This window comes from Mirounga angustirostris, unplaced genomic scaffold (genome assembly GCF_029215605.1).
Source record: "Mirounga angustirostris isolate CCGP_5_RB_7025 unplaced genomic scaffold, mMirAng1.0.hap1 SCAF_1, whole genome shotgun sequence".
Taxonomy (NCBI): Eukaryota; Metazoa; Chordata; class Mammalia; order Carnivora; family Phocidae; genus Mirounga; species Mirounga angustirostris.
In genome coordinates, this window is record NW_026991709.1 from 215,300,875 (window position 1) to 215,318,088 (window position 17,214).

The window sequence follows — 17,214 nt, forward strand, 5'->3', positions numbered from 1 at the left end:
GGAATCCCGGGACCTCCCCCCCCCTCCGCCCCAAGCTGGAGGAATTCCCGGCAGGAGGCTCGCCCTCACTGACCGCTGTCCTCTTGCGGTCAGGCTCGGCTTCCCGGCTCCAGCAAGCTGGACCCCTGACCACAGGCGTGGGGGCGGTATTTGTTGTGACAGCGTGGGGAGGGGCCCCAAGGGCGGGAAGGTGCCTGTGGCTCTAGGACTGGGGCAGAGAGCGCCTCCTCCCCTCCTCTCCCTCCCCCGCTCCCCCTCCACTTGTCCGGGGCTCACTGGGGGTGGGCAGGCCAGGCTGGGGCAGCTAGGGGACAGCTGGGCCAAAGGCCGTGCTGCTGGGGCTGCTGGGGCTTGGGGGGGCGCTCTACTGACCGCTTGGTCCGTATTGGAATCCGTATGGGCTCCAGGCCCTTCCCGACAGAAGGCCCCAGGATTGGAGGGGTTTCTAGCTTCCCTGGCAGCATAGAGAAGGTCCGAGCACAAGCGGGACAGCCCAGTGTGGGTCATGTGCTGCTGTGTGTTTGCCGCACATGCCAGGCCCAGCAGCGCCCTGCAAGCAGACCCCCTCAGCCTCCCCCAGTGAGCGCCCGGTGGGGGTCCACAGTGTGTCCTGGGGTCTCCTGCACTGGTGTTCATTGAGGGTCCTCTGGCCTTCAGACAGCAGGGCACCCTGCCCCTTGGTGTGCATGGCCGTCTCCACACTGCTGCTGGTGCTCTGGGGCAGGGCCTGGCCCTCACTGAAGGGGCCATCTTCCTGTGCCCTGTCCCCAGAGGTGGGCCCCTGTGTACCGGGCACGTCACTCTTCTCCACCCTGCCTGAGGCCGGGCATGTTTGCTCATCAGCTTGTCGCGCCAGCCTGCCCCGTCTCAGGGACATGCCGCTGGTTTCCAGCCTCCCTGCTCTAAACAGCCCTGAGTGATCCGGCCCGGCCTGCATGCCCCATCACCCCTTCTCACTTTCCTTGGGCCCGCTCCCAGAACTGGGGTGACTGGCCCCCAGGCCACCCGGCACTCTCCGAAAATCCCGCTCGCTCCTGGTCCAGTCACAGATCAGAAGGACGTTGGCCCTCTGTGTCCTTTCAGTTCATGTGGGCAAGTTCCCAGGTGTCCTGTGGCCAGACCCTTGCTGTCCTCCAGAACAGCGCCCACGTGCCAGAGAAGGGACCGGAGGCCACTGGCACGGCCTGGGGCAAACGACAGCTTGCAGAACACCCCCACGCAGCGCTCTGCCCGAGGGCTGTGCTTGCCTCCACATTCCTGCTTCTCGGTCTTGTGCTCACAGACCCCCCGTGAACCTGACCCGTCCACCACCTGCACGTGAGCACACGTGTGTGTGACCACGCCCCTGGCTGTTCAAATAGGTTCATGATCCATACACTTGCCTGCACCCCGCTTCCCCCGCTTCTCTCTCCATGCGGCAGTCTGTTTGCTCCAGATCTTCAGTGTGGGTGGGGAGTGACGCAGAGACCCCAGCACCTCTCACTCAGAGACCCCGTTCCTCTGAGCTCGCTGGTGTGCGCTCTCTAATGTCTTCACCAAGCCATTGCCTGTCAGTGTCCGTCAGCAGTGGGGGGCAGGGGGCCACAGGCTGTTTCCCACCTGCCCTGATGGGGGCCGGGCACCAAGCCGAGTTCCCCCTGGGGCGTCAGGCCAGGGCCTGTGGGGCTGCCTGCCTTCCGGAACATTCCTTAACCCCCACCCACTCGAGATTGTGTTTGATGAGTGCCACAAAGCCAAGAACGCCAGCTCCACGAAGATGGGCAAGGCCGTCCTGGACCTGCAGAACAAGCTGCCCCTGGCCAGAGTGGTCTACGCCAGCGCCACAGGTGGGGACGCGGGGGGCGGCCTCCTCATCTGGCCCTCAGCTCTCTTCTGGGGCTGCACCCCGGGCCCTGACCGTGCTGGGTTAGAGGTGCTGACAGCGGCTCCCCACCCCAGGTGCCTCCGAGCCCCGGAACATGATCTACATGAGCCGCCTGGGCATCTGGGGCGACGGTACACCCTTCCGAACCTTCGAGGAGTTTCTGCACGCCATCGAGAAGAGGTGGGTGCCCTTCCCTGCCCAAGACGGGCTGGCAAGGGACCCACAGAGGGCACTGCTTCTCACACACTGGGGCCTGGCTCCACATCCTGGCCCACACTCGTCCAGCAACCAGAGGGATCTCATCTTTCTCTGCCTAGTGCTTCCCATCACTCTAGGGGAAGGAGCCCCTCCCTGCTTTTCCTGCCCCCCCCTCCCCCGCCGGCTCAGGCAGATCAGAGCACGGGGCCTTTGCACGTGCTCCCTCCACTCCCTCTTCACTTGGCCCTTCCTCACCCTCAGCTCCTGCTTTCAGCCCCTCCCCGAGTCACTCTGTTGCTGAGTGGGACACAGCACGTGATCAGGTGGCCCTTTGTCCACAGGGGTGTGGGTGCCATGGAGATCGTGGCTATGGACATGAAGGTCAGCGGCATGTACATCGCTCGCCAGCTCAGCTTCTCCGGCGTCACCTTCCGCATCGAGGAGATCCCACTGGCCCCAGCCTTCGAGCGTGTCTACAACCGTGCGGCCCTGCTGGTAAGCTGGGCGGCCAGCGGTCCCTGACTGCATGGACACACGTGTGCGTTTCCCGTCAGAATGATGCTCTCATCACCTTCAGCATCTGTTCCCGGCGCCACGGGCATTTGTTGGGTTACAGAAAGGAGGAAGCGGCTGGCCCGCCCGTCTGGTCTCTGGTTGGAGACCAGCGTCGTGATCGGGTGGGGAGCTCCTCTGTGGCTGGAATAACGTGGGCACGGAACCAGGCCCCCAGCAAGCCTTCCCACCACATGAGGAGCGCGTTGTTCCCAGAGCTTGTGGCAGCTTTCAGCGTCCACGTCTCTGTGCCTGTAGCTCGGTCTCATCTTCCTTGCTGTTCCTGCCTGTGGACGGGCTCCCTTGTTCTCGCTGTCAGGTCCCCTACCCGGGACAGGCCCTGAGCATCAGCCCTGACAGTGCTGTAGGTGGTGTTCTTAGTTCACACCGGAGGGCCATCTCCGCACGCCCCATGGGTCGTTCTCCGCGCTGGTCCCACCCCCTTGGTGCCGGGAGCACCCCCATTGCGAATGCCACAGTTGTCCCCAGACGTGGCCCCGGTCCCTGGGGCAGGGGTGCCCCAGGTGAGCCGCCCTGGTCTGCAGTATCAAGGGCCCAGGGGCTGCGGGCAGGTGGCGGTCATTGTGGATGTCCGCCCCCCTTTCTGATGAGCGCGCCACCTTCACCGTGGCCTCGCCAGCATCGCACGCTTCGGCTTATTAACGTTTTTACCGTCAGGTGTCAGCAGTGCCTCTGTGTTGCTCAGCTTCCGACCCCCGCACCCCCGGCCACAGATTTCAGCCGGTGGGGCTGGCGGTCTGGGGTGGGAGCCGGGTGGCCGTGGGCGGCAGCAGGCTCAGCCGGGCATGTCGTTGCAGTGGGCCGAGGCCCTGGGCGTGTTCCAGCAGGCAGCCGACTGGATCGGCCTCGAGTCTCGCAAGTCCCTGTGGGGCCAGTTCTGGTCGGCTCACCAGCGTTTCTTCAAGTATCTCTGCGTCGCTGCCAAAGTGCACCGGCTGGTGGAGCTGGCCCGAGAGGAGCTGGCCCAGGACAAGGTGAGCTGGGAGACGCAGTGGCTGGACCTGCAGGGCTGCCCGGACCTGCAGGGCTGCCCCGGTCCTCTCGAGAGCTTTGTGGTCACGCCGGGACCCCTGCACCCTCGTGTGTCTGCCTGAGCCTATGAGGACAGGGTGTGGCACCGGTGATGCCGAGGCCCAGAAGGTTCTGGTCCTGCCCGACCCAGCTCCCCTGAAGCAGGTGACAGGCGTGGCCTTGCCCCCTGTTCTCCATGTCCAGGCCGGCCTGGCAAGTCCCCAGAAAGAACTGGGCAGGAGCCAGGGGAGAGAATAACGGAGAGGGTCCAGGAGGGCTGAGGGCGGCTGTCCACTGCTCTGTGGAGTTCTAGGGTGGATCTGGGTGCGCTGGGGGCCTGGCAGCCAACAGGACAGAAGGGGCGGAAAGAGAGAGAAACTGAGGCCAACTCTGGGTTTCTGACTACCAGGGGCTGGGCTTGGGAGCCTGGGGTTTCCCTATGGGCCCCTCTGGGGCCACGCTCCAGGGATGGCTGGTGGGGGTCCCAGAGCCCAGCTCACCCCTGCTCCCCCATCCCCACCCCCCCCAAGTGTGTGGTCATCGGGCTGCAGTCCACGGGCGAGGCTCGGACCCGGGAGGTGCTGGACGAGAAGGATGGGCAGCTCGACTGCTTTGTCTCTGCTGCTGAGTGAGTGATGCTCACGGCCCCCAGGGTGGGTGGTGCAGCCACTCCCGGGACAGTCCCCCTCCCCACACTCCCCCAACGTGACAGCCCGTGTCTTGTGACCCCAGCCGTGGGAGCCTAGGTGTGCATCTGCTCGGACACCAGCCCCAGCCCCCAGAGACTATGGGTCACGCTCCAGTTTTAAAACCAGAAAGATTAGCCATGGGTGACCGCAGGGCTCAGAGGGTGCTGGCAGAGGGACCCTGGATTTCAGCACAGGGCTTCCAGGTGGCCACCCCCCACAGTGGGCGTGGCGCTGTTCCAGGGACTGCACAGATGTTGGGGTCCCCAAAGCGGCAGGCCTCCCTTCCTGGGGCTGGGAAGGCCTCCCGGGCCCAGCATCCCTCAGAGGTGGCAAGACTATGCAGGCAGGCCCCCCCGATGGCTGGAAGGAGGGAGCCTCACCCCGGCCCCCCCCCACTCAGGCCTTCCCAGTAAAACTGCGCCCCTGCAGCCTTGGACCCTTCGCCCCGTTTCCCCCTCCTCCACAGTCCGCACAGCTGCCTCCCTGCCCCCGCCTGCCCTCTCTGGACCCCGGGCACTGGGCGCCCCCCGCAGAGCTAGCCCCAACACGGGCCGACGCTCCTCCGAGTCCCTGCTGGACAGCATGACCCTCCTTGTGGTGGGAATAAATTCTGCTTCTTGCTTTCAGGGGTGTCTTTCTGTCACTCATTCAGAAGCACTTTCCTTCAACCAAAAGAAAGCGAGAGAGAGGAGCAGGCAGTAAGAGAAAACGTAAGCCCCCCCGCCCCCCGCCGGCCTCTGACCCCTGACCCACGCACAGCCTGGCTTGTGGCCCTGCCTGGTTTCCCTCCGGCCTGGCTCCTGTCTGAGCAGCCGCCCCTCTCTGCTGCTTGCTGCGCAGCCTGCCGGGCTGGGGGCTTCTGTCTCCCTGCAGGCCTGACTCATGACACCCACCCCATCTGTCCAGGGAGGACAGGCACAGAGGCAGCTCAGCGCAGCCTCCTGAGAGAGAGCCCCGGGCGGGCAGGAGCCCGTAGGCTGCACTGCGTGTCTAGGAGACATGGGTCCCTGCAGGGCCAAGTTAGCGAGAAGCCAGAAGCCAGTGCTGCAGGCTGGGTGTGCTCAGCTCGTCTCAGCAGCTTCACCCCTGTGGCCCCCAGCATCACCCCCAGATGGGGACGGGGTGGGGGGAGCTTAAGACTCTAGTACACAGCCTCGCGCTTCCTCGGCGGAAGCCAGCCCTGTGGCTAAACCATGCCAGCCGTGTGGGACACGATGGGGCTCGTGAAGAGCATCGCAGGATGGAGAGGTTACCCTTCTTCCAGCGGAGGCTGAGCATCAGCTCATCATGGGAAGTGAGGCTCAGAGAGTGCAAGCAACTCACCTGAGGTCACACAGCCAGACCTGGGGGACACAGTCCCCCTCTCGCCTCCCAGGACCGGCCTCTGGGGCATCCTGGACCGTGGCAGGGCACGTGGGTGCCTGGACCACCCTCCTCTCGGGACCTTCCCAGGCCTTGTGAGGTCAGGCGTGTGGCCCCCCAGGCACCAGCCAAGGATAAGCTGAAGTGTTAGGAAATCGGATGGGGATGTTAAAAGTGCCGCTTTCCACCATGCCCTGGCCCACAGCAGGGCCCAGGAGAGCAGCCCAAAGCTGGGCAGACGAGAGGCTCAGGCCGCAAGTGTCCCAGCACGTGGCGCCTGGCTCCGGACGGCCCCCTTCCCCACGCGGGGAGTCGCCGTGAGCTGGGCCCCTCGGGAGGGAGGAGCGGCCGGGCCTCAGTGAGCCTGGTTGTCTGTGCGCAGGGCGGCCCCGGGGCCGCGGGGTCAAGGCGCCCAGGCTGGCGTGCGAGGTGGCAGGCGTGATCCGCATCAGTGACGACAGCAGCACGGAGTCAGACGCCGGCCTGGACAGTGACTTCCACTCCTCCCCTGAGTCCGTGCTGGACGACGACGTGGTCATCTTGGACGCCGTCGGGCTGCCGGCCGATGACCGCGGTAAGGGTCAGACGGGGAAGACGGGCTCAGAGAGCCATCAGGGCCATGCTGCTGGTCAGAGGCAGAGCGGGCTCATGCCAGCAGTCTGGGGTGAGGGAGAACGTCCCCGGACCCCTACCCCTCCCGTGCACCAGCTGTGCCCCACCCCCAGGGCCCCCTTGTCCACTGCTACGAGCGGGGCTGTGGGCAGGTGGGCCGGCTGGTGCCCCTGACCCTCCGGCCCTGCAGGGCCCCTGTGCCCCCTGCAGCGGGACCCACACGGCCCCGGCATCCTGGAGCGTGTTGAGCGGCTAAAGCAGGACCTGCTGGCCAAGGTGCGGGTGCTGGGCCGGGAGCTGCCTGTTAACACTCTGGATGAGCTCATCGACCAGCTCGGAGGCCCGGAGCGAGTGGCCGAGGTGAGCTCCTTGGGGGCCCCCACCCAGATGCAGGCTCTGAGGCTCCCTGGTGGCCACCCCAAGTCCCCACCCTGCACAGTGCGGTGGGCTTGGGACGGGGAGGACCCAGGGTCCAGCATCCATTGTCCAGCCCACGAGGCCGGACTACTCTCCTCCCTCAGCCATGGACGCCCAGCCCCCTGCTCCCCAGCCCAGCTCTGCACCCACCTTCCCCACACACCCTCATGTGCCCCTGGGCCTCTGGGGGCGCTCTTGGGTCCCACGCCTGTCCCCGTGTCCCCTCCCTGTTCTCTCCAGCTGCATGACTGGACCCTTTCCTGGGATGTCCTGTGGTGACAAACCAGGTTTGTTTCTGCCTCAGGCAGCCGTTTTACAATAGAAGACAGGGTGGAGTGAACATCCTGCTGTCTGCCTCATGGGCAGCGGGGGCCCAGGGTGGAGGCTGTGTCCTGGCCCAGGGTCCGAAGCCCCCCTAACACACACTCAGGTGGGGAGGCAGGGAAACAGGCCTGCAGGGACCAGCCCCTGCATGGCCACACCAGCTGACTTTCATTCCCTCTCCCCCAACCCCAGATGACCGGCAGGAAGGGCCGCGTGGTGTCCAGGCCCGACGGGACAGTGGCCTTCGAGTCTCGGGCAGAGCAAGGCCTCTCCATCGACCACGTGAACCTCAGGGAGAAGGAGCGCTTCATGAGTGGGGAGAAGGTAGGGGCCATGGAGGTGGGGCCTGCAGGGCCTGGGGGGCCAGGGGAATGGGCTCTGTCAACAGGCGTCCCCCCAGTGTCGGGGGAAGCCTGTGAGGACCCCGGGGGACCCGGCCCCAGGACCAGAGTACTGCAGCCCCTGCTGGGTCTGTGTGTATCGTGCACATGCGTGTGTGATGGTGACTGTGGGTATGTGTGGGTGTGTGTGTGTGCCTGACCGGGGCCCCCCAGGTCTCCCTGGCCGTCCCAGCCTTCAGGCACTGTCACCCATGCCATCACTGCCCGATGGCTTCTCTGAGGCCCTCCCTCGAAACTCCTGGGAGAGCTGCAGTGGGCAGGGCGGGCTGCTCCGCTCTGTCCAGGGGCGGTCGGGAGTGGCCCAGACTCCATTCTCAGCCCACACGGGCTCCCCCACGGGCTTCCCCACGGGCACCCACGTCAGCCTTCTGTGCGGGTCGCCCTGAACGAGCCCCGGCGGCCCAGGCGAGGTCTGCAGGGCACAGACTGTCCCGTCTGCATTCCCCCAGCTCGTGGCGATCATCTCCGAGGCCTCCAGCTCCGGCATCTCCCTCCAAGCTGACCGCCGCGTCCAGAACCAGCGGCGCCGGGTCCACATGACGCTCGAGCTGCCCTGGAGCGCTGACCGTGCCATCCAGCAGTTCGGTGAGCCCCAGCCCAGGCCGCCCCGCCCCGGGCCTCCCTGCCCTCCGCCACTGGTCCCTGAGAGCCCTCTCTGCCTTCAGGCCGGACCCACAGGTCCAACCAGGTCTCTGCCCCCGAGTACATCTTCCTCATCTCTGAGCTGGCTGGGGAGCGCAGGTTTGCCTCCATTGTTGCGAAACGGCTGGAGAGCCTGGTGAGTGGGCGGGCGGCTCCCCAAGGGAGGGCTGCAGCGGGACAGCCGGAAGCGCAGGGGCAGCTCGTGATGGCCTTCCCCACCCCGACCCCGAGCAGGGGGCTCTGACCCATGGGGACCGCCGTGCTACTGAGTCCCGCGACCTGAGCAAATACAACTTTGAGAACAAGGTACTTGGGGAGGGCCGGGGGCAGCAGCGGACATGCCCATGCCCAGGCCAGCTTCTGACTCAGGCCCTCCTGACCCCCCCACCCCTCCACTCAGTACGGCGCCCGGGCCCTCAGCTGCGTCCTTACCACCATCCTGAGCCAGACTGAGAACAAGGTGCCGCTGCCCCAGGGCTACCCCGGAGGAGATGCCGCCTTTTTCCGGGGTGAGCTGGGGGCAAGTGAGGGTCTCCAGGGCGTGGGGCAGCTTGGCCCTGAGCTGTTTGGGGCAGACTCCTCCCACACACACTTACCAAGGGGGCACCGGGCTGGCTGGGGAGGGAGAGGGGCGAGCAGCACACATCCGAGGCCCTCTCTTCCACAGACATGAAGCAGGGCCTGCTGTCCGTCGGCATCGGTGGGCGCGAGTCCAGGTCTGGCTGTCTGGATGTGGAGAAGGGTGAGTCCTGTATGCAGCCCCCCAGCGGGAAGGCCCCCACGCCTCCCAGGCAAGGCCCCTCCTGACACAGCCTGAGCCCCGTCCCCACCTGCCCACCAGATTGCTCCATCACCAAGTTCCTGAACCGCATCCTGGGGCTAGAGGTGCACAAGCAGAACGCGCTGTTCCAGTACTTCTCGGACACCTTTGACCACCTCATCGAGATGGACAAGAAGGAGGGCAAATACGACATGGGCATTCTGGGTGAGGGCCACAGTGGGGGGCAGCCTCTACCCCCCACCCCCCACCCTCGCCCCAGGCAGAGCAGGGAGTGGCCCTGGCACCCAGCGCCAGCCTCCCATCAGATGGAGAGGCAGGCCATGCAGGGCAGTCCGCACCCCCGTACGCCACCCGGAGGGCCTTGGAGGTACAGGACTTGGGGCATCACGAAGATTCCAGGGAAGGGGACGCTACTGCAGCCGAGTGCTGTCCTGTGCTGGGGGACCACAGGGCCCCCTTCTTGGGTGTGGCCCAAGGACTAGAGAGTTTTATTTAGATGGGAGGCATATATTGGCACGCTTCGTGTGATGGTGGTAAGCCTGACACGTTTGCTCTCATTGCCCCACAAGCCACGTCCTCACCAAGAACAGCAGGGACCCAGAGGCTTCAAACCCTCCTGGAAGAGGCCAGAGTCAGTATTTTCAGCTCTGGGGCCCAGTCTCTGAGTGTTCAACTTGGCCCTGGTAGTGAAAGCACACACTTGGAAAATGAATGGCCGGGGCCATGTGCCAATAAAACTTTATTCATAAAATCAGTGGCAGGTAGAGTCTGCCGACTCTTACATAACCACCCCACAACAGCCATGCAGAGCAGGCTCTATGTTGTCTGTAGTCACACCGAGTGTGAGTGTCCAGCAGGTGCTGGGGGAGGGGGGCGTTGGACCCCAGGCTACCACTGGAGGGGCCACTTGCCATCCAGGGTGCCGGGTAGGGTCGGGTCCAGGCCATCTCTGCTGGGGGAACCCTCCACTGTGCTCCCTGGTGGGCATCTCTGGGTGTACCCGAGAACTTGGGATTGACAGCCCCGTGAAGCCCAGAGCCTGGAGCCTGCTGAGCCACACGGGGCCTCAGGGCATGCTGAGACCCAGCGAGCCAGGACTTGGTGGGGGGCAGGCGGGAGGGTCTCACCCCCACGTGTCCTTTCCACGTCCTCTGCACAGACCTGGCTCCAGGCATTGACGAGATCTATGAGGAGAGCCAGCAGGTCTTCCTGGCCCCCGGGCACCCACAGGACGGGCAGGTGGTCTTCTACAAGGTGAGGAGACACAGACCCTCCCAGCGCACGCAGGCCGGCCCCACCGCCAGGGCCCCTCGGCTGCTCTAAGCCCTCATGCTCTTGCAGATCAGCGTGGACCGTGGCCTGAAGTGGGACGAGGCTTATGCCCGGTCGCTGGAGCTGACGGGCACCAACGATGGCTTCTACCTCTCCTTAAAGGTGGGCGGCTGGGTGGCCTCCCGGGTCTCCAGGGGCAAGACCCCAGCGGAGGGGAGTGGGCAGGGGAGGGGCATGGGAGGGAGGGAAGCAACTCCCACCTCCCCGCCCCATGCGCATGCCTCCCCAGGTTCGGGGCAACAAGCTGAGCTGCCTCCTGGCCGAGCAGAACCGCGGCAAGCACTTCACCGTGTACAAGCCTAACGTGGGTCGGCAGAGCCAGCTGGAGACGTTCGACAGTCTGTGCCGGAAGTTCCGCCGGGTACGCGTGGGGCCGAGGGGCCGGGTACCCGTGGGTCTGAGGGGCCGGGGTGCGGGCCGAGGAGCCGGGTCTGCGTGGGGCCGAGGGGCTGGGGTGCGGGCAGAGGGGCCGGGTCCGCGTGGGGCCGAGGGGCCAGGTACCCATGGGTCTGAGGGGCCGGGGTGCGGGCTGAGGGGCCGGGTCCGCGTGGGGCCGAGGGGCCGGGGTGCAGGCCGAGGGGCCGGGTCCGCGTGGGACCGAGGGGCCGGGGTCCGCGTGGGGCCGAGGGGCCGGGAGGGTGCGGGCTGAGGGGCGCCTGTTGCTCCGGGTGCTCCTGGCGGGCCCTCCGTGTGCGGGTCCCCTGGCAGCCCGGGGCGCAGTGCACTGGGGGGCGTGGCGGCCGCCGGGGCAGGTGGTCACGTGGCTGCGTGTCCCCAGGTGACGGCGGAGGAGGCCAGGGAGCACTGGGAGAACAGCTACGCCTTGTCGCTGACGCACTGCAGCCACACCGCGTGGTGAGGGCCAGGGTGGGACCGGCGGGGTGCCCTCCCTACGGAGCGGCTGTACGCTGGGGGGAGCGGGGGGGCCGGGCAGGAGGGGGCGTGTCCGGGAGCCCCGCGAGGAGCGCGGCGGGGCGCGGCGCCGCTTGGGCTCTGAGCCTGGCCTCCCGCCCGCGGCGCAGGAACCGGCACTGCCGGCTGGTGCAGGAGGGCAAGGACTGCGCGCAGGGCCTGCGGCTGCGCCACCACTACATGCTGTGCGGCGCCCTGCTGCGCGTGTGGGGCCGCATCGCCGCCGTCATGGCCGACGTCACCAGCAGCAGCTACCTGCAGATCGTGCGCCTCAAGACCAAGGACAAGAAGAAGCAAGTCGGTGAGCGCGCGGGCACGCCCGCGGGGGTGGGGGCGGCGGGCGCCGCCGCGGGGGCCCTGACCGCCCGTCCCGGCCCCCAGGCATCAAGATCCCCGAGGGCTGCGTGCGCCGCGTGCTGCAGGAGCTGCAGCTCATGGATGCGGACGTCAAGCGCAAGAACGCGCGCTGCCGGGGCTTCCCCGCGCCGCTGCCCGCCCTGCGCCCGCTCGCGCTGCCCTGCGGCCCCGGCGAGGTTCTGGACCTCACGTACAGCCCGCCGGCCCAGGTCTTCCCGCCGCCCTCGCCCTTTGCCTTCCCGCCCCCGCCCCCGGACCCCGCGCCCGCCCCGAGTGGCCTCCCGCTGGGCGCCCCGGACACTGCCGCGGACCCCGCGGCCCTGGCGCACCAGGGCCGCGACATCAACTTCAAGGAGGTGTTGGAGGACATGCTGCGTTCCCTCAACGCCGGGCCGCCCACCGTTCCCCCTGGGCCGGGCGCAGGGGCAGCAGGGGTGCCCGGTGGGGGCGGGGGCGCCGAGCGGCAGAGCGTCATCCAGTTCGGCCCCCCCTTTCCAAACTCCTAGGCCGGGCAAGCGACCGGCAGCCGGTGTCCGAGAGGAAGCTTAGTTACCTGCAATACGCACCACGTCCACGGGGACTCTCCTACCCACATGGGTGGTAGCGGGGCCAGGCTCCCCCGCTGACTACCAGGGAGGGGGCCTGCGGTGCCCCTCCTCCAGTTCCGGAGGCCTCCACTGCAGTGCCTTCCCTGCCGGCGGCTGGGCAGACCCCTCAAAATGCTGCCCGCCCTTCCGGGCTCTCCGAGGCAGTGCAGGTCCCACTCAGGATGACTCGGGGTCTAGGCTTGGGCCGGGCCTGGGGATGGGGGGCCCACCCTCCCTGTGCCTCTGTCCTCTCCTGCCCCCAGGCCTAGGCAGGGGCTCCCCGACCCACCTCACCCCACCCACCTGACAGGGCCTGGTCTGACCGGAACCCCTGAAATCCACAAAACTGGGTGGCCCCAAGAGCTGGAAACTCAGGAAACCCCAGGTGCTCAGGGCCCTGCCTTCTCTGGGGGGCTCCATGGGACAGACCCCTCCCCCCATTAATATATGCAATTCTTCCCCACTCTGTTTGCTCCCTAAATTATTGCCCGGCCACCTCTCCCAGGCCCCAGAATCTGCCGTGGAGCTGGCGGTGTGGACGGGCCCCCTGGTTTCTATGTGTATTTATAATGAACTCGTGTACATATGTAAAGAGATCTTTTTTAAATATATGTGCCTTTTCACTACTTCCCAGATTGTCTGCTTCTCCAGCCTGCAGAGATAGCGGGGAGGGGGGGGGGCCGCGGCATGCCTCCTCCAGGAGCATTTAGCTGATGCCCGCAGTGACCCCACTCAGGGGTGGTCGAGGTGGCTGTCACCTGTGGAGGGCATCCGGGGTGGGTGAGACCAGCCCACTCCTCTCCCAGGCCCATGTGAGGCCAGGCTGGAGGAGGCAGGTCCCCCAGGGGCCACTGTCTGCTGTCATCCTGTCACCAGTGTGGCAGGCCGGCTGCTTCCGGGCTAGCCGTGCCAGGCTATGGTGGCTTGGACCGGACGTTGGTCGCCTCCTGCCTGCTTGACACAAACCCCGCCTGGGACGCTCCTGGTGGTGCCCTGAGACCAGTTTCTCCCATCGCTGGTGTGCCCAGCTGTGGTCCCCACTTTGGTTTTTTCCCCAAGGTTGCCTCAGGCAGGTGGGGTAGCCCAGGAGCAGGAGGGCCCTTCCTGGAAGGAGCTGGCCCCTTCCTGGAAGCCACCAGGGAACATACTTGGGTCTGGCCCTGAAGTTAGAAGGGTCTGTCACCCGCCAGAATGTGGGCAAGTGAGGAGCCAGGAGACCCCAGGGGAAGCAGCTTAGGGTGGCTGGGGTTGCTCTCAACCTGGTTATTCCAATCCTCCAGCCCCACCCCTGTGCTACTGACCTTTACTGCAGATACTGGAAATGGGGGAGGGGGGATGCGTAGGCAGGGCAGGCTCAGCCACTCTCCAGCCATGCCATCCCCCACCCCCTCGCCAGGAGGCCCACAGCCTCCCAGGCCCCCCAGAACAGGGACAGGGGTCCATCCAAAGGACCCTCCTGGCCTCAGGCCATTCCCCACCCCTCCTGGGGCGAGGGGGCTGTAGACAACACTCCCCTGCCTCTGTCAGATGAGGCCCCGTGGGCGGGCCTCAGTGCCCTGACTCAGTGTCCAACAATGAGGCCAGTGTGCCCGGCGTGGCTCTGTGCCCAGACCAGCTTGGCCTGATGCTCAGCCCCAGATGCCTGGCTCCCCCAGTGGGCAGAGCCCACAAGGCCCAGGCCCCCTGACCTTCCTCTCCGGGCACTGGGGAAGACTGGCCCCAAGCAGGCCCTGAACAGCGGTCTCCCAGCAGGTTAACACCCTGGGCCAGGAGTAACAGCCAGTAAATCCTATTACCTCCTCCAGGATCAGCTCTGCCTGCACTCAATGGGTGGGGCTGCTAAGATTAGCAGCAGGGCCCCAGGGCAGACACAGCCCTAGGAGCCCAGGGCGCTCAGAACTCAGGAAAGCCTGGGGAGCTGCCGGGACCTGCCCCTGAACTAGAAGGGGCCCGGGGCAAAAGGCTCCCCCACCTGCCCCCCAACCCCACCCCAGGGAGGCAGGAGCACGCAGCAGGCCAATCTGTACGTTTTATTCCCACAAGATAACCAGGGGTGGGGGGGGCGCCAAGCCTCGGGCCGGGCCGAGGAACCTTCCTCCGGCGGGGGGTGCACGCCGAGTTCTCGGGTCTGCCCCACCAGCGGGCTGGTTTTCAGGCAGACCGTCATGGGTGCCGGGTAGAAGGCTCCGAGGGGCAGGGGCCGCGGGGGGGGCGCATACTTGTGGAGCTAGAGGTAGCAGGGCAAGTCCTTCTCTATTACCTGTGGGGAAAAGGGGGGTCAGGGGTGGCCTCTCCCCTCGGCCCCCACCCCCAGAAGGCTCAGTGGAAAGGTACCTACCAGGGGCTCTTCCATGGGGCCATAACGCTTCACCACACAGCCGTTCTTGTCAATGAGGAACTGCCGAGAGAGGCCACGTCAAAGTGGGGGAAGCCAGCAGTCGGGGGGGGGGGAGGTTCTAGGGGGGGCTGGGGGCAAGCAGCCCCCCACCTGCTGCCCCATTTGGGCCAGGGCTGGAGCACTTTGGAGCAGGGCACTGAGCTATGGCTGAGGAGACAGGGGCCCCGGGGACAGGAGCCAGCCCTGGACACAGTCCTGGCGGGTCCCCCCTCCCGTCTCCCCCAACTCCCAGTGTCCCCTTACCTTGGTGAAATTCCATTTGATGGCACTACAAAAGCAACGCGAAGTCGTGAGGAATCTGGTGGCAACGGCGATCCCCCCACCCCCGCCCCACCCGGGGAACCGCCCTTCCCTCTCCTCTCCCCTCCCCCAGCCTCCCACTCACTTTCCCAGGATGCCCCTGCCCTTGGGCTGGACTTTCATCCACTTCCACAGCGGGTGAGCATCGTCCCCGTTCACACAGATCTTGCTGTACATGTCGAATTTGACATTATAGCCAGCGGCGAACTCTTTGATCTCCGCATTACTCCCTGGCTCCTGTGGCAAGCAGGGGTGTGGGGGTGAGTGAGGAGGAGCCTGTGCTCCCGTTGGTCCCCTCTCCCCACACCGGGACACCCGGGGACACAGCCAGGGACACAGCCAGCCACGCACCTGCCTCCCGAACTGGTTGCAAGGGAAGGCCAGGATCCGTAAACCGCACTCAGCGAATCGGGCGTGCAGGTCGACAAGCTGAGTGTAGTTTACTTCTGTTTTGCCTCATTGCGAGGCCACGTTGGTGACGATGCACACGAAGCCCCTGAAGGTGAGATGGGCCGGTGAGGCCAGGTCAGGGCCACCAACCTTTCCCCTGCCTCTCCCACCGGGCACTTGGGTACCCACCGGTACTTGTCCAGGTTAACCATGCGTCCATCGATGTCCTTGGCGGAGAACTCGTGCATAGACTGAGCACAGCGCCAGTCGTCTCGGGACGCGCACTGCAAGGCAAGGGCGCATGAGCGGCGTGGGGACTTCGGGCCGCCGAGCCCGGAGCCCACTGCCACCTGGCCCACTCGCCCGGCCCGGGGTCCCCGGAGGAAGGGCTCCCAGGCGGATCCGCGCCGAGAAAACCAACTCCCCAGGGCAAGGAAAAACTGAGGACTCCTCCTCCTCAAGGGTGCACGCCCTTTGCGCAAGAGCGCACATTGGAGAGAAGACACTGAGGCCCGGAGAGGGCTTGGGGCCGCGCCAGGTGCCCCGGCGACGGGGCTGGGGCGGCGCGCGCACCGGGTCTGGGCACTCGGCGCTACAGCCGCTGTCCCAGGTCGTGAGCTCCGCCTGCCCTGGCCTCTCGAGACAGGGCTCCTCCCGCCGACGGCGCGCCCTCTTGCGCCCGCAAGCCCCCGCCTTCCGCCGCCGGGGGACTCGGCGCCGCCGCCGCCGCCTGCCCCGCTCCCGGCGCCGCTGCCCCCTGCGACCCGGGGAGCCGGCGGCCGCGCGGCCCATGCCCGACCGCCTCCGGCCGCGCCTGTGTCCACCGAGGGCCGCGCCCGGGGGACAAAAAGGGCCGGTCGCCAGGGCGCCCGGCCGCCCGTCTGTGACGCCACCAAGCAGGGCCCCGGGGCCGCGCAGGGAGGGGGAGGGGCGGGGACGTCCCGCGGCGCGTGACCCGGGGTTTCCAGCCCACCGGGCGCCCTCCGCTCGCCGGGCCCAGCCGGGGACGCCAGCGGCCGAGGGCGCCCAGCCCCCCGCGGCCTCGACGCCGCCGGCCTCGCGCGGCCCGCAGGCACCCAACGGGGGTTCCGGCCGCCCAAGCCCTGCTCCCGAACGGCCCCCGCCCGAGCCCACCGCGGCCCCGCGCGCCCGCCCAACGGCCCCTCGGCCCGCCGCCGGCGCCGCGCTCACCATGGTGCTGGCCAGACCCGGCGCGGCCAGGGCCCCGCACAGCAGCGCAGGTTTCAGCAAGCGGTACAGGCGGCTGAGGTTCATCACGGCGGCGGGGGCGCCGGAGGCAGCGGCTCCTCCCCTCGCCGAGCCGACCAATGGACGCGCGCCAGGGGGCCTCTCCTCCCCGCCCCAAGCCACGCCCACGTACCCCTCATTGGCCGGACGCGCGGGCGTGGCGGACCCATGGTGACGCCAGCCAATGGGAGGCCGGGGCGAGGGGCGGACGGGGTCGAGGCCGGGGCCAGGAGGCGGTGTCACTGCCGTGGGCGACTGCGCATGCTCGCCGGCGGGCGGACTGCCGGGTCCACGCAGGCGGCGCGTTGATGGGTTTAGGACAGTTATCCGGGTGGTTGACCGCAGCACCGCGGGATGCCTGACAACTTGAGATAGTACCGGAAACCCGTGGTGGGGGGCTCGAACTCGCAGGAAAACCGCCCCAGCTCTTTGAACACCGGAGGTTTTCTTTTAAAGTCACACGGGGTCGGACTCCGGCTCCCTCGCGACTGCGGTGTCGCTGCGGGGGCGCCTCGCCCGGCCCGTGGGCCCAGAGAAGGCCCGAGCCCACCCAGCTCGCCCTTAGAATGGGCACGTGAGCCGGGGGGCACTAACCAGGTGACCGTTAGCGGGCCCCGGCGGCCTCGAGGACGCGCAGGTGTGTGCCTGGCGGGTGTGCGCCCGGCAGGGGCAGCACACGCCGCAGAGAGTCGTCTGCGCGCCCCACGGTGCACGGCGGTCCGCGCACGGGGCCGGAGTGCTCGACCTCTGGGCTTACGACTTGTTTTCACTCCCGGTTCTGGCCTTTGGCCCGGGCGGTACAGAAGACAGACCCGC

The 17,214-nt window shown here is 67.1% G+C and overlaps 2 protein-coding genes across 8 annotated transcripts in view; one reads left to right on the forward strand and one right to left on the reverse strand.

Moving 5' to 3' along the window:
- SBNO2 (strawberry notch homolog 2) overlaps window positions 1–12,688 on the forward strand; it is a 50,711-nt gene extending 38,023 nt beyond the window's left edge. For all 6 annotated transcript variants that reach the window (XM_064573605.1, XM_054505086.2, XM_064573610.1 and 3 more), the window contains 21 exons: window positions 1,709–1,826; window positions 1,939–2,044; window positions 2,404–2,557; window positions 3,433–3,609; window positions 4,177–4,274; window positions 4,963–5,045; window positions 6,080–6,271; window positions 6,500–6,669; window positions 7,243–7,374; window positions 7,901–8,036; window positions 8,117–8,229; window positions 8,328–8,399; window positions 8,494–8,602; window positions 8,761–8,835; window positions 8,935–9,078; window positions 10,034–10,128; window positions 10,216–10,308; window positions 10,436–10,567; window positions 10,985–11,061; window positions 11,229–11,419; window positions 11,500–12,688. In XM_064573605.1, coding sequence (XP_064429675.1) covers window positions 1,709–1,826; window positions 1,939–2,044; window positions 2,404–2,557; window positions 3,433–3,609; window positions 4,177–4,274; window positions 4,963–5,045; window positions 6,080–6,271; window positions 6,500–6,669; window positions 7,243–7,374; window positions 7,901–8,036; window positions 8,117–8,229; window positions 8,328–8,399; window positions 8,494–8,602; window positions 8,761–8,835; window positions 8,935–9,078; window positions 10,034–10,128; window positions 10,216–10,308; window positions 10,436–10,567; window positions 10,985–11,061; window positions 11,229–11,419; window positions 11,500–11,981 — 2,949 coding nt within the window. In that variant the 3' untranslated portion in view covers window positions 11,982–12,688. The remainder of the gene's footprint in view (window positions 1–1,708; window positions 1,827–1,938; window positions 2,045–2,403; window positions 2,558–3,432; window positions 3,610–4,176; window positions 4,275–4,962; window positions 5,046–6,079; window positions 6,272–6,499; window positions 6,670–7,242; window positions 7,375–7,900; window positions 8,037–8,116; window positions 8,230–8,327; window positions 8,400–8,493; window positions 8,603–8,760; window positions 8,836–8,934; window positions 9,079–10,033; window positions 10,129–10,215; window positions 10,309–10,435; window positions 10,568–10,984; window positions 11,062–11,228; window positions 11,420–11,499) is intronic.
- A 1,389-nt stretch (window positions 12,689–14,077) lies between these two features.
- Window positions 14,078–16,494, reverse strand: GPX4 (glutathione peroxidase 4). 2 transcript variants are annotated; one of them, XM_045863495.3, is made up of 7 exons: window positions 16,342–16,494; window positions 15,340–15,434; window positions 15,112–15,256; window positions 14,846–14,997; window positions 14,704–14,728; window positions 14,401–14,460; window positions 14,078–14,322 (listed from the first exon to the last, which is right to left on the reverse strand). In XM_045863495.3, the coding sequence occupies exons 1-7, from the start codon at window positions 16,423–16,425 to the stop codon at window positions 14,290–14,292; spliced, it is 594 nt and encodes a 197-aa protein (XP_045719451.1). In that variant the 5' UTR covers window positions 16,426–16,494; the 3' UTR covers window positions 14,078–14,289. The 2 variants fall into 2 exon arrangements, with proteins under 2 accessions (XP_045719451.1, XP_045719450.1); XM_045863494.2 differs by lacking the exon at window positions 16,342–16,494 and adding an exon at window positions 15,724–15,957.
- Between the last annotated feature and the right edge of the window lie 720 nt (window positions 16,495–17,214).